The sequence below is a fragment of the Bactrocera tryoni genome, chromosome 2 (genome assembly GCF_016617805.1).
Source record: "Bactrocera tryoni isolate S06 chromosome 2, CSIRO_BtryS06_freeze2, whole genome shotgun sequence".
In the NCBI taxonomy this organism is placed as follows: Eukaryota; Metazoa; Arthropoda; class Insecta; order Diptera; family Tephritidae; genus Bactrocera; species Bactrocera tryoni.
Window position 1 is genome coordinate 12,925,075 of NC_052500.1, and position 14,246 is coordinate 12,939,320.

The following is a 14,246-nucleotide window of genomic DNA, read 5'->3' on the forward strand; positions in this document are numbered from 1 at the left end:
CGTTTTAGGTGTTATACATACTCAGAACATTTTGACATAGTAGAGCGCTTTTTGTGTTATCTATAGTAACTTAGAATATTCATCTCCGCCAAAAAGTGCTACTGTGGGCAAAAAGTAGTGAGACTTTTTAATTTAAATTTAGACCAAGAGGGATTATTTTGAAAGGGACGATATAGATTTTGATGAATAAATTAAGAATTTTAAAATTATGAGCAAAGTCTTACTGTTTTGTGCTCATAGCAGTAAATCGTCACCATTTTCGAGCGATTATTTTCGCAACTTTCGACGTGGATTAACTCAGCATACACATCGATCTATCTAAATTAATCAATTTGACGATGAAGCTCCATTCAGGAGCAATGTTTATTGATGGCATAGTGAATCGAGATATTAGTAGGACCAGCATACATTCAATTTTTTTGACGTTGGATCCCACATTTTGTCGATCGCTCAAAACAGTATCGTTTCAGTTGGTCGAGAGAAATGTTAAACAGATACGTATTTGACAACTAGAGAGATTATGAATCCTGGATTTATACATAAGAGCCCGAAAGTAAACAGCAATCGAATATTTACTTGTTTCAAAATGAGCCGAATAGAACAAAAGCGTGCCAGTAAGTTCAGAGCGGTACACAACCATTTTTTTGTCAGTTGTCTTTCAAGAAGTCGAGAAAACCACACCGATTGATTTAAAACACGCAAAAGTGTATAGATCTTAATTGAGAATATTTTGAAAAATAATTAAATGGTTTTCAATAATTAATATTTGGCTTTGTTTTGTGCTTCCGTAATATAAAAGTCAACCTACTTAAGTACCGAGATATTTCTCCGAAGAGGAGTCATATACTATATAACATAATTATAAGTAGAAATGCAAACATAAATATGTATATGTATTTAAACGCGATAAATCGTGTTTCTCAAAAATTTGAAAAATATTCAGTAAATTTTTTTATTTCAAAATATTTTTCAGGTATGAACTCATGCACACCTTGCCTACTCATGAGACAAATGTGCAGGTACAAATTTGTAAATTGCAACTCTCCGATGTTGAGTGCATTCGGTAAGCACTGGTCGCTCTCTCACACAAAAGGGCTCGACTCTCAGGTGTTTCGCTTAGCTATGACATGGTACTTTAGTCAATGTTACGTTTATAAACATTCAATTAGCTCATTCGCTTTTATAGTCAACAGTTTATCCCAGCGTCCGGTAGCAATGTTGTCAGAGCTCAACAGCTGATCGACAAGATCAATCGACTCTCGACTCGTGCTAATGTGCTTGTGTATTTGCGCTGCTAAAGTGCTGGCGGAGTCAGTTGCGCGACGGCAATCGCTCCGACTAGTTGTGAGCTAGTATACGTGACTCCGTAGTACTTTATTTATCCATATGAAACGAATACGAAACGATATTTATGCCTATAAAATTAGTTCGCGTTTGTTGATTGCGAATTGAGTACGGCGGGGAACGGCTGTGATCGCAGCTTCAGTTCAACGGCATTCACAAAAGCAGGCGAATCGCGAGCCAAAGCTGTCAACGTCGACATTTACGCGTCGTTGGAAGAGTTTTCGGTTCTGTGTTTAGTAATCGCAGCTATTAAGCTATCTCGTTGACATATTTGCGGATATCGTAATTGAAAAGATCGAGTAGGGGTGTGTGCTTTGTTTACTACGACTATTTTTTCCATTTATTAATCCATGAAGTGAAAGTGTTGTTGTTTATTTTCCACTTGACTGAACTCAACTACGGAGTAGCTTATTTACTATTAACAAATTCAGATGCACCACAGATCCGCGATTCAAGACACACTGCGCCTCTCTCGTCTAGTGGCAGTTGTTGTTCTAGTGATAGTTTTAGCAAATGGTATGTATAGAAATAAAATGGGTAGAATGAAGAGTAGTAAGCGCAAAAAGTAATATTGTTTTGAAAATACATGAAAACTAAAGCAAATGAAACAGTACAAATCCAAGTGAAATTAAATAAAATCTTAGAAAAAGTGGATTGAAATCCGGAAAAAAATATTTCTATCATATTTATGTACGACCGAGTCTCTGTTGTTGTTTCTGGAACGGCAGAAAATATTCCTATAGTAATTTGGAAGAATAGTGTAGAGTTGACAGTCCTCGATTGGATAAAAAACCGGGTATATTCCGATTATACCATATAGACCGGACTGTCGTGCGAACGGCGCCCTAATCTCTAAAAATACCTTACAAAGCTCGAACATAGAACAAAAATACATACAAACATATTTATGACTCTGCTTGTCAGGCCTGTCAAAAGTTTATAAGCAGAGCTCTTGTTATTTTGAAGATTTACTTGAAAGTTTTTCAAACTATGGTATCTCAGTTCTGTTTTTGAAGGCGTCTAAAACGATATAGGGTATACAGTTACTAAATAATATAATTTTTCACAAAATTTTGTAGAATTAGTTCGGTCCAAAAAGTATGACAGATAGCGCTGTGGTATAATTGCTGGAATTTTTGAACTTTCTTTAAAATAAAGTAAGTCTTACAAGTTCTGCCAAACAAATCGCTAGATGAAACTCTTTATTTTGAATTCTCTCAACTTAAAATATTGATACCAAATCAAAACAGAGCCTTTTGAATACTACAAGCATAAACCAGCATGAAGCCTGATTTTATCAAAATCGCTGAAATGAACCTCCTCAAATTTATAAAAATATATTACTGAAAACCTTTGTAAATTTATAACAATTCCCCAATTATTGTTTTTCATTTCGGCAGTGCCATCAGCATGCAGCGCACCGCTAGCTAGCTCATTGCGTGACGTCTGCGGTCACACGCTACGCAGACCAAGCGGGTTTTTCGATTCTACTTTCCTGAAGCGTTTCTTCAAACACTGGATACCATTCACCAGTTCCATGCGCGTCAAAATGCAATTCTATTTATATAAAAGGGATTTTGCCGAGTGTGGACGTGAAATAATAACAGACGATGGCAGCAGTTTGGAAATGTCTGATTTTAATCCAGATCATCCAACCAGGTTAGTAGAAAGTTTTATTACTTCAACATTTTTAAGACACATATGTACAAATACTGTCAAATAGCCATAACTGTCTTTAGTTTTAAGCGTTCGAGCAAACTCAAGTTAAGTTTCGAGATTACATTTTTCGAAATCCGCAAAGTGGGGACTTATCGATGTATTTAGCGCGAGGTATTGGAAATAATATGAGTACTCTGCCATAGTATTAGTAACCGAGTAATGAGTAATATTCATGCTAAAATTTTTGATAAAATTTCACTTATTTTACTTTGGTGTTCGTCATGTAGTTAATTTTCTTCAAAAATTAACCCTCGCTTTTTTGCTAAGTATGTATGTACGTGCGTTTCAAAACCCAAATAAATAAATTTTTAATTGCGTTAATGTCACGCAAATTAAATTTTTTTACAGAAATTTTGATTGCCAACACGTTAGTCTATAAACAATTGCATTAAGGTGGGTCCATATTGAATTTTTTTTTAATACCCTGAACAGGGTATATTAAGTTTGTCATTGAGATGCTATAAGAAGTGTCGGAGATCCTAAAAAGTGTATATAAATGACCAACGCGACGAGCTGAGTCAATCTAGCCATGTTCGTTTGTCTGTATATATATGAACTAATCACCCAGTTTTCATCATATCGATCTGAAATGTAACACACGTTATTTTCGCCCCAAAAATAGGTATTTTATTTTATTTTTCATAAAGCTACTTTTTAATTTCGGGCATGTGTATGCAATTTTTTTTCCATAATAAATCCAACACTTTGATTGAGAAAATATTATTTTTGTGAAACATTTTCAATATAGAATAAAATATGATCATTTTGTCTTTAGTCCAAAACTTAAGAAAAAGCGGAAAAATGTGCTTCCGAAAGAGTATTTTCATTATCTGATTATAAAAGTGAAAAAACTAGGTATTTGAATATTTCACATACATTTTGAGGTTATGTGAAAAAGGTGTGAATCCAAAATCCAAAAGTTGTAGATCTTTTCATTATCTACAACTTTGACATATAACTTTTTCTATATTATTCGTGGCCTTGCCGGAAATCGAGAACCCTTGAAATACGCCCCTTCTCTTCCGATCTCAGATCAGACCCTAAAATAGCTTTCCTTTAAATTTTGTTAATTTATTTTTCATTTCCAATTCAATTTACTGTGAATTTCTTTCTATTTTTAACATTTTCAAAGGCTTCTGCACTAGTCTACTAGAAATGTCAATTTAAAAAAAATATGTACATATATACTATACATACATACATATATTGGGTAGTCGAAAAAGTCGTTTTCATATGTTGTCAATAAATGTCGTTGTTTATTTATTTATTAGTATAAATATAAAAAAAGTTTGATTAGAAATACGAAAAGACGTTTTCGCCTACCCAATATATCAGTAAATACAGTGTTTTAAATAGCAATCAGAAAATGTATTTATTTCAAAATTCAGTCGAAAAATTTATATGAAATACCCGATTTCACAAAACAAAGAAACACCCTAATGTGAGAAATTAACGAAATCAAAGCTAGCAAACTGTAATTACGTAATAAGCACAGATTTTATAATTAACGCATTTGTCACCGCTACTGTGCCATTATGACAAATACACCAATAAACTCGCGCAATGCCTATACTTTTAACTAATTAATCACTAATTGATACTTTGTAATAACTACATACGTGTACTTATATAGTACATAGGTATTATTGCTACTTAGTATAATGTGCTCAGGCAAGCAAAAAATATAAAAATCACAAAGTCCAATGCAGGCGGGACGAAAGCGATTAATTGATATTTTTGTTTATTAATATTACGAAATTAATTGTGAGAAGATTGAAGACGTTTTTAATTACCTAAACAAACAAAGGCTCGTTTAATCTATAACGGTAGTATAAAAACTGCACGCCAGAGTTGATAGCGAACAAATGCAAATAGGAAATAAGCAGCATTCGCAAATAGAGGTCGATAAATATGAAAATTACAACAACAACGTCCACAATAACAAATCACATCTGACTTAGGAAATATTTGTATTATACCACGTCCCATATATTGACTTCGATATTCACACTTGACATAAAATCAACCGGAAAGACCGTTCGAAAGGTATTGACGGATTTAACTAAATCGTAGAAACGATTTTTATACACTTGGAACATGTTGCTACAGGATATTATAGTTTTGTTCACCTAAAAGTTGTTTGTATCACCTAAACCTAATCGTGGAATGTATCAAGTTATATGCCTAAAAATGATGATGATGACGAGACAAGCTAAATCCCGAATTTATGTCCGATATATGACGATATTGACATAGTTCAGAGAATTTAGAGACATCGACTTCTCTAGCTAGGTCATGTCGTCCAAATGGATGAAAACACTTCAGCTCTGAGACTATACGACGTAGTTTCCGCCGGGAGAACATACATAGGTGCAATTGATAACTTGAGTAAACATTAAAATATTTTGATGAAACTTCATACAAGTTTTCCTTGGCTTCGAAAGGGACCGGTATTTCAAGCTATAATATCCAAATTCACTTGGGGGACACCTTTTTTTAGCATTCCTACCCACCCTAAGAAAATGAATGAATTCGGTTTATAACCGGTAGGTAGTATTATCCCCGATTAATACATAACATTACAAAAATGTGCAAAATCAGATTACAATTTCGCCTACTTTCCATATTACACATTTTTAAACTCCATCTGTTTCTAGTATACAAATAAAGAACCAATCAATGCATCCGGAAAAAACACAAATAGTGCTTATGAGGCCATTTATAACCAAAAACTGTCCAAACCCATCCAAAACTGTTTAAGACCTCAGATACCGAATATGTGGACGCCAGTTCCTTTTGCTAACTTTTTACCACTTGTTCATCTGACCGATAGAACGGGTGATCCAAATAGAGGTACTTTTTTCAAAAGCCTTTTTTTGACAGATTAATCGTGTCAAGCTGTAATGTCATTTTTTTCAGTATTGTTTGGCATTTCAACATGGAAAGACTTACGCCTGAACAACGTTTACAAATAGCTCAACTTCATTAGAGTCGATTAGGTGCCGTTCTCAGCAACTCGGACTGACTTATGAACCGACTTGATGCATTTTATGTTGAGATCTTAAATTGAAAGTGTACAAAATACAGCATGTGCAAGAAGTGAACCCGCTCGACCTTCCTTCACTCTATGGGCTCTTGAAATCCAAAAAATCAGACGTTTTCAAGCCATATTTTTTTCAGCGATGTGTCTCATTTCTGGCTCAGTTGGTATGTAAACAAGCAAACTTGCCGCATTTGGGATTAAGAGCACCCTGAAGAGGTTCCAGAGCTGCCTTTTCATCCAAAAAAACAACGGTTTGGCGTGGTTTGTGGGCCGGTGGAATCAGCGGTCCATATTTCTTCAAAAGTGATGCCGATGAGAACGTAACAGTCAATGGCGATAATTTTAGTTCTCTGTCAATTTTAGTCTTTCTGAAGTTGACTTTAGAGAGTCAAAGAACGTATGTGAATCATGTTGTGAGGACTTAAAATCAATTCCTTTGTGATTTTAATGCACGAATAAAAAAGTAAATAATTTGATAAGCGATTGACTTCTTTGAATTTTGCAGTTGGTTTTGAGGTCGACACTTTCTCATACAGACCACAAAAACAACATTTATGCGTCGGCTATATACATATACAGTATATCACATATGGTAGTATATATGCAGATATAAACAACAAATTGTATGCACAGCTGCAGACACCGGTTTTAACAACTTTTATGACTCAGTGAGAAATTAACACTTTTTATTTTGAATATTTTTCGTTGAAAGGCTTGGTTGAACGCACTTCATATTTAAACATACATACACATATGTATAATATGGTTACATAGTATATCACAAAAATACAGTGGTACATATTAAAGATCACACATATTTCTTCTCTCTTTTTCACGCAGAATAATCATACATGGTTGGATGAGTCAGAGCAAAGGCGCCTTGAATCGTGCTGTCAAAAATGCGTATCTGAGTCTAGTCAAACGCGAGCCACTGTCAGATGTTTCCACCGAAGATGCCAACGTCGTCACCAGTGCACCAATCAACAGTGTGTATTTAAACAACAGTGATCTCAATGGCACTGTAACGCCGAGCGACTATAACATAATCGTCTGTGATTGGAGTATTATTTCGTCGAATGTGAATTATTATAGTGTCGTCGAAATGGTTGAGGATTTAGGTCGGTTACTTGCCGATTTTGTTGGTTTTCTGCACCTGCGCACCGGCCTCAATTATAATGATGTCTATTTGATTGGTCACTCGTTGGGCGCACAAATCGCCGGTAGCGCTGGCAAGCAAGCACATCCCTACCGCTTCAATACGATCTATGCGCTCGATCCGGCCGGTCCAAAGTTTCGCGACGTCAGCGATGAGTTTCGCGTCGATCCAAGCGATGCTGAGTATGTCGAATCTATACAGACTAGCAGCAGTTTGGGTTTCGAAGAACCAGTCGGTCATGCCACCTTCTATCCCAATTATGGACGTGACCAGAAGAAGTGCTATTTTTATGGTTGCTCTCATCGGCGGGCCTACCACTACTTTGCCGAATCGATTACCAGCAAATTGGGATTTTGGGGTACACTCTGTCGTCGTCAATCGGATGATGTTTGGATATTTTCGGAGACGGGTGTGGAATTTCGTATGGGTGGCGAGCCCTCTACGCCAAAGAGGGGTACATTCTATGTCAAAACAGCAGCTAAGCCGCCATATGCACTGGGTCCAAATATACAACCGCAACGATTCGTCACAGCTGCCATAGATAACGAAACAAATGGACTATTCGAAGACGAAAATAATTCTATCAGCGAGTATAAATTTGTATAGTTTTTAAGTGTAGAGTTTGAGTTCAAAAATCAAATCAAAATATATATATTTATTTTAGAATGATTTTATTTATTTGACAAAACCATATGGAATTTAAAATTTTTACTAACCCACCACCAGAAGTTGTAAATATGTCTAATAAATAATAAAAAGTCTTTATGACATGATGAGATGTGATATATATGTAGTATAAAACGATATTGATTTTAGCAATACTAATACTGTTTTTCTGAGCACCCTTTGTTGGTATGACGTGATATGTGATGTGTTGTGATATCATCTGAGTAAGTTGTAAGAGTTACAACTATTCTCTTTCCAGTCTTTTTTGAAAATAATGCAGCGAGCTTCAAAATTTGTTCGCTCTGAGACGAAGACAAGCCGACTCCCTATCGTGCGGCTTCTTCAATTTACTTCTGTAGAAATAATACGAACTGTCATCAAACAAGCAAACTTCGTACTCGACTGAGTAGGCAATTGTGAAGTAAAGTCTTTTCTCGACAAACAAAGACCAAATTCTACAAGTCACTCATCATCCCCGTCCTGCTATATGGTGCAGAGGCATGATTGAAAACTGCGAATACCGCAGTCGATGGAACGATGAGCATTGGTATAGTTCAGCGAATTAAGAAACAGCGGCTACACTGGCTTGGTCATGTCGTCCGAATGGACAGTATTCGACGAAGTAACCACCGTTAATAAGACCAAGTGGAGGAGGACCTGGCTACAATCCACTCCAATTGGCGCCAAAATGTGAAAAGGAAGAACGACTAAAGCGCTATTGTAAACTAGGCTATAACCGCGTAAGCGTTATTCATGCCAATAAAAAAGAAGAAGATCTTCTCGAAGAGCTGAGTCGATTTAACCATGTCCTTCTGTCTGTCTGTCAGTCTGTCTCTCTGTATGTAAGCGAACTAGAACTCCGTTTTTAACATAACGGTCTGTATTTTGCACAAGACGTTTTCTCCCCGAGAAGCTGCGCATATGCTGGAACTGCCGTTATCGATCCACTATAGCCTATAGTTTCTATACAGACTGAACGATCGAAATCTAGTTCTTCTATGGAAAACTTTTTCATTTGACGAAATATCCTGACGAATTTTGGCATGGATTATTAACTATTTAAGGCAGTAATGTATTCTTCGAAGAAATGGTTCAGATCAGAACCCTATAGCATATACATAGCTGTTATACAAACCCGGCGATCGAAATGAAGAGCTTGTATGAAAAGCTTTTTCATTTGACGAGATATGTTCACGAAGTATGGTGTAGTTTATTATATAAAGAAATCATGCAAACTCCGAAGAAATTTTTTTGATGGGATCACTTAGCATATATATTGATTACTTCGAAGTATTACTACTACCATTAATTTATTTTCTCAAAAGTGTATATTCGTAATATTTTTCTCAACTCGTGCACACTGAAAAGCTGAAATGATATTAGTTTAACGGAAAAACTTTGTCATTACAAATTTATTAATTTAAAATGCTAGTAATGTAAGCACAAACATGATTTATTCATAAATTGCAGTAATTCGATGGGAAATCTTCATGATAAATCATTTAAATAGATAAACCGCCAAACACTTAATTGAAATTTAAAGCTCTTCTATCCACACACGTCGCACGTTTAATTGCTTCCATAACAAAATTGACCCTCAAAAATGTACGGCTGTCGCTCAAGCTTGCACTTCGTGTCATTAAATACGCCACTAAGTGTTTCCTGTCAACTTAAGCAAAAGCAAACGCAAAAGCAAAGGCAAATTTATTTAAAAATTTATAAGCTGCACTTAACTGCTAACCACAGACGAGATACCTGTATGTATGCACACATTAGAAGCACCTCAGCACACAGGTGAGCGAGTGGGTGAGCGCGTTTTACCAGGCACAAACAACCTGGTCGCTGGCGGCCCACAAATGTTCACACATACTTCATAGCCACAAACTCCAATGATGACACAGTATTAGTGCATAAATTTTTCAATTATGCAAATTTTCCACATACACACACGTGCGCGCACACTGGCACAATAACTCTTATACTTGAACACCTACAATTTACATGTCGCTATGTAACATATGCGGTATGTATGTATATATGTATGTGTGTTTAGTATGTATGTTTGTACATATATGCGCTAATTTCGGCTTATTGCGCCGCATTCCACACGTCAACACTTTGATAAGGGCGCTGAAAATTCGGCGACCCAACACCTGCCCATCAGCCCACTTCCGCTCCCACACACACACACAGTAGCAACAGCACAGCACACTGTTGGCACGAGTACACCTCCCCTGTCAGCGCGCGCAGATTGGTTTTTGACGTGTTGGTAGCAGCTTTTTATGCCTTCATCGCATCTCCAATCGATGCGCAAACAAATGCTAATGAGCAAAACCACCAATTAAGGTTAAAATGAAACCGTTAACTTTTCAACGACTCGCGTTGATGTACTTGAAACACGTGCTAGGTGTCAATGGGTTTGGCTTCATTAAAAGCGTGCTGAAGTTTGAGTTACATAAGTACGCGCTGATTTTCATGTGATAAATTTTAATGACACTCTGCGAATTGCTTAAAACATGCCTTTTCGAGTGGTTATGTGAATTGTTACTCAATTGTCTGCAACTGATAAATTTCGTAAATTAAATTCGGAGACGATGCTGTATCAGTTCGTGTAGCACAACAATGGTTCGCTCGCTTCTGTTCTGGAAATTTCGATGTGAAAGATTTACTTCGTTCTGTTCGACCTATCGTTAAAAAGTCGATGAAATTTTGGAAAAGATTGACCAGGAGCATCACATAAGCAGCCAAGACATCGCTAAGGAACATAACATTCATCATCAAACGATTTTGAACCATTTAAAAAAGGGTGGCTACAAAAAGAAGCTCGATGTTTGGGTACCACATGAATTGTCTGTGAAAAATTTAATGAACCGAATTAATATCTGCGATTCTTTGGTGAAGCGAAATGAAATCGAACCATTTCTGAAGCGAATGGTAACAGGAGCCGAAAAGTGGATCAAATACGACAATAATGTGCGAAAAAGATCATAGTCCAAGCGTGGTGAAGCTCAATAAATGGCCGCAAAGCCAAGATTGACGCCTCGAAAGTTATGCTGAGTGTTTGGTGGTTTTGATTCTACATTTTACTATCAACAAGTGATGAGATTGAAGCATGCAATCGAAAAAAACGGCCAGAACTGATCAACAGAAAGGGCTTCGTCTTCCATCAGAACAACGCTTTGATGACTCTACAAAAGCTGGGAGAGCTTGGCTGGGAAGTTTTGATGCATCCACCATAAAGCCCTGACCATGCACAATCGGACTACCATTTGTTTCGGTCAATGCAGAACTCCCTTAATGGAGTAAAGTTGGCTTCAAGAGAAGCCTGTGAAAATTACTTGTCGCAGTTTTTCGTCGAGAAACCAGAAAAGTTTTAGACTGATGGAATAATATCTCTAGCGGAAAAATGGCAAAAAGTGGTCGACCAAAATGGTGCATATTTGGTTCATAAATAGGAAACGATTTTTTCGACTACCCTTTTTCCATACGATATCGGCAATTACGTCAAATTAGTAGCCTCTTGGTGAGAAAAGGGCGTGCTCAAATTTTCAGAATGATATCTCAAAAATTGTGAAATTTGTCATTAAGGTAGTTAATAATAGTTCATCTGTATTAAATGTACGTATTAACCGCACTTGCATATTTTTTATTATTCTTTAAATTTTGAATCTTTCATTATTATTATTATTTTTTTTTTGCAATAGCACTCAACTTTCTCTGTAGTCTCCATTCAACATTACACTATATAACACTTTGCCAATGCCCACTTTTCTTACTATAAAATTTATGACTTCGTTTTAGTCTTTTGAGACACTTTTGCTTTTCAATTTCCCTTTAGCGTTGCACGCTTTGAAATCTTAAGTGTTTTTGCAATCTGCTTTGTATGTAATAAGAAAATCCGTGTCTAAAAAACTCTTCATATAAATCTTTCCAGCGAATTCAACGTTTATCTCCGTTATTGCATTTATGACCGCCTTTTATTTTATGCCTGCAGGCTAACTTTGCGAAAGTTTCTGAAAAACATGCACATACATATGTCAGCATATAAGTATGTATGTATGTAGTATTGCGCGCAAGCCATTAAAGGATTTATATTGGCTACTACTTGGTATGTATTTGTGTTTAAATGTATACTTTCAAGATAAAAAAATCTACTTTTACTAAGCTCTATAAATGGTATAATATCTTTTGATGGGAATTATTTTAAAAGGTTTAATGTGACACCAAAAATCTGTGCCGCACATCTAAAACAATTATTTTGCCAAAAACTTTAACAAATTTTTGTTCGTACTGTATTAAGTTTTCACCACACGTGATATCTATTTATTTTGCATTTTTCTCACACTTTTCCTAAATACTTCAAAAGTTGTTGTTATCGCTGTCAAAAAAAATTCAAACTGCCAAAAATTAAAAATAAATTGTGTAATAAAATTAAAAAAAGTTGTAACTACTTTTGGCCAGCTAGCACCCAAAACCATAAAAAAATATAATATTATAGTATATACACATATAAATGTAAAATAAATAATTAACGGCAGCATGCCTTTCTTTGGCGTTGGTTTAACATTATTGGTACTCACCGGCAGCAGCTTTTTCGTACTAGGCGCTTACTATCAGCACCATGATTTCTGGCATAAGCTACAACAGCTTATACAAGAGGATCCATACGCATTCTATATACGCGAAAAATTATATGACGCGGTTGGTCATCACTTTACACATACACTTTTGCATATTTATTACAAATTTTCACAAACACTTTACTTGCAGCTGCCACTTTTAAATCTTAACTGTCGGGAGCAGTCAGTCGGTAACGGTTCGCGTATGTCAGAGATCATGAAGTACGGCTTCCCTGGTCTGGACGATATACGTGTTTATTCTGATTTTGTACTCTCCTATGATCGGCGCAATCGTGTTGCACATTGGGTTTACGAGCATTTACGTGCGCCCTGTGTTCAATCTAATGGTGGTGGGGCAAGTCGGCATGAAGCAAATTATCAAGCCGATATGAGTGTGCCTTCCAACTTTCGAGCTGATGTAACTGATTACAAAAATTCTGGATTCGATCGCGGTCATTTGGCTGCGGCTGGCAATCATAAGTGTCATCAGACACATTGCAATGAGACATTTTATCTGACAAATATTGCGCCACAAGTTGGTAAGGGTTTCAATCGTGATGCATGGAATAATTTGGAAATTTATGTACGCGAATTAACAGAACGCTACGGTTCTGTATATGTTTGTACCGGACCGCTATATAAACCAAAGCGTCAAATGGCTGGTTTTACAGAAGTAGAGAATAGCAGAAGGACAAACGGAAAGTGGTGTGTGGAATATGAGGTTATTGGTGAGAATACTGTTGCAGTTCCTACGCATTTTTTCAAAGTAATCACTGTGGAATCTAAATTACCGGGCGGCCAACCATATATGGAAGCATACATAATGCCAAATGCGCCTATTAGTACAAATACGAATATACGAAATTTTCTAGCTGACATCAGAGAGATTGAGCACATTGCCGGTTTGCAATTCTTTAATGGCTTGCGCCGCAGCTTCTTCTTTGGCACTAACTACACTACAACTCCGGAATTATATAGGAATTTTCAGTGATTCATCTGTCGTGGAAAGATATAAATTAAATATGATATATATTTTAGAAAATATGCATATTTACTTAAGTGTGTTTGTCTAATGGTCAGAGCTGTCGTTGCGTGGTGGCTGCGTAGTTTAAACACTTATGTATTAATAGCACGCACCTTGAATAAACGTTTGCAGCAATATTAGCCTTTACACTACACTTTTCTAATGCTAAATTTCACATAATTTCACCTTTTGCTTTCTTAAATTGAATTTCTTTTCACAAATTTGGTTACACATGTTAAAATCGCTGCACTCAAAAATAAAGCTGCTTACCAACTGTCAAAAAAGGCGCGAGGGAAGCGGATAAATGCAAAAAGGAAACGCTAAATAACAGAAATGCCTAAGAGATAAAGAAACAACTGTCAATTTCTGCATGCAAAAAACAACTTTACTTTTCAGCATTTATATAAATGAATAAAATAAAAACAAAGAGCACTTTGTAAATATTAATATTTAATTAAATTAATTGTGTATTTTCTAAATTTCTAATATTTTTACCCACTTCCTTTTTTCACACTGAACATACGCTAGATTTTTCTCTTTACCAGCATTACCACCTTACTTTGATTTGTAAAGGAATACTTTCTTGTATTGTATAGATATTCTTTGGTTATATTATTAATTGGTAAATGTAAATAATTCATAAACATTTATTTTGAAAAAAAATAATAAACGTTT

At 35.9% G+C, this 14,246-nt stretch overlaps 2 protein-coding genes across 2 annotated transcripts; both read left to right on the top strand.

Moving 5' to 3' along the window:
* The first annotated feature begins 1,294 nt into the window (after positions 1–1,294).
* LOC120769395 (phospholipase A1) lies at positions 1,295–8,047 on the top strand. Its single transcript, XM_040096366.1, has 3 exons — positions 1,295–1,860; positions 2,745–3,003; positions 6,947–8,047. The coding sequence occupies exons 1-3, from the start codon at positions 1,776–1,778 to the stop codon at positions 7,866–7,868; spliced, it is 1,266 nt and encodes a 421-aa protein (XP_039952300.1). The 5' UTR covers positions 1,295–1,775; the 3' UTR covers positions 7,869–8,047.
* A 4,282-nt stretch (positions 8,048–12,329) lies between these two features.
* LOC120768669 (endonuclease G, mitochondrial-like) lies at positions 12,330–13,741 on the top strand. Its single transcript, XM_040095447.1, has 2 exons — positions 12,330–12,629; positions 12,699–13,741. Exons 1-2 carry the CDS (start codon positions 12,468–12,470, stop codon positions 13,536–13,538), a joined length of 1,002 nt encoding a protein of 333 aa, XP_039951381.1. The 5' UTR covers positions 12,330–12,467; the 3' UTR covers positions 13,539–13,741.
* Positions 13,742–14,246: the final 505 nt, after the last annotated feature.

What these genes read in the sequence shown, in the direction of transcription:
- LOC120769395 (XM_040096366.1), top strand. Translation starts at nt 1,776, where the DNA reads ATGCACCACAGATCCGCGATTCAAGACACACTGCGCCTCTCTCGTCTA. An exon ending in AGTGATAGTTTTAGCAAATG is followed by an intron (nt 1,861 to 2,744) that starts GTATGTATAGAA and finishes TCATTTCGGCAG; the next exon opens with TGCCATCAGCATGCAGCGCA. An exon ending in AATCCAGATCATCCAACCAG is followed by an intron (nt 3,004 to 6,946) that starts GTTAGTAGAAAG and finishes TTTTTCACGCAG; the next exon opens with AATAATCATACATGGTTGGA.
- LOC120768669 (XM_040095447.1), top strand. Translation starts at nt 12,468, where the DNA reads ATGCCTTTCTTTGGCGTTGGTTTAACATTATTGGTACTCACCGGCAGC. An exon ending in GCGAAAAATTATATGACGCG is followed by an intron (nt 12,630 to 12,698) that starts GTTGGTCATCAC and finishes CTTTACTTGCAG; the next exon opens with CTGCCACTTTTAAATCTTAA.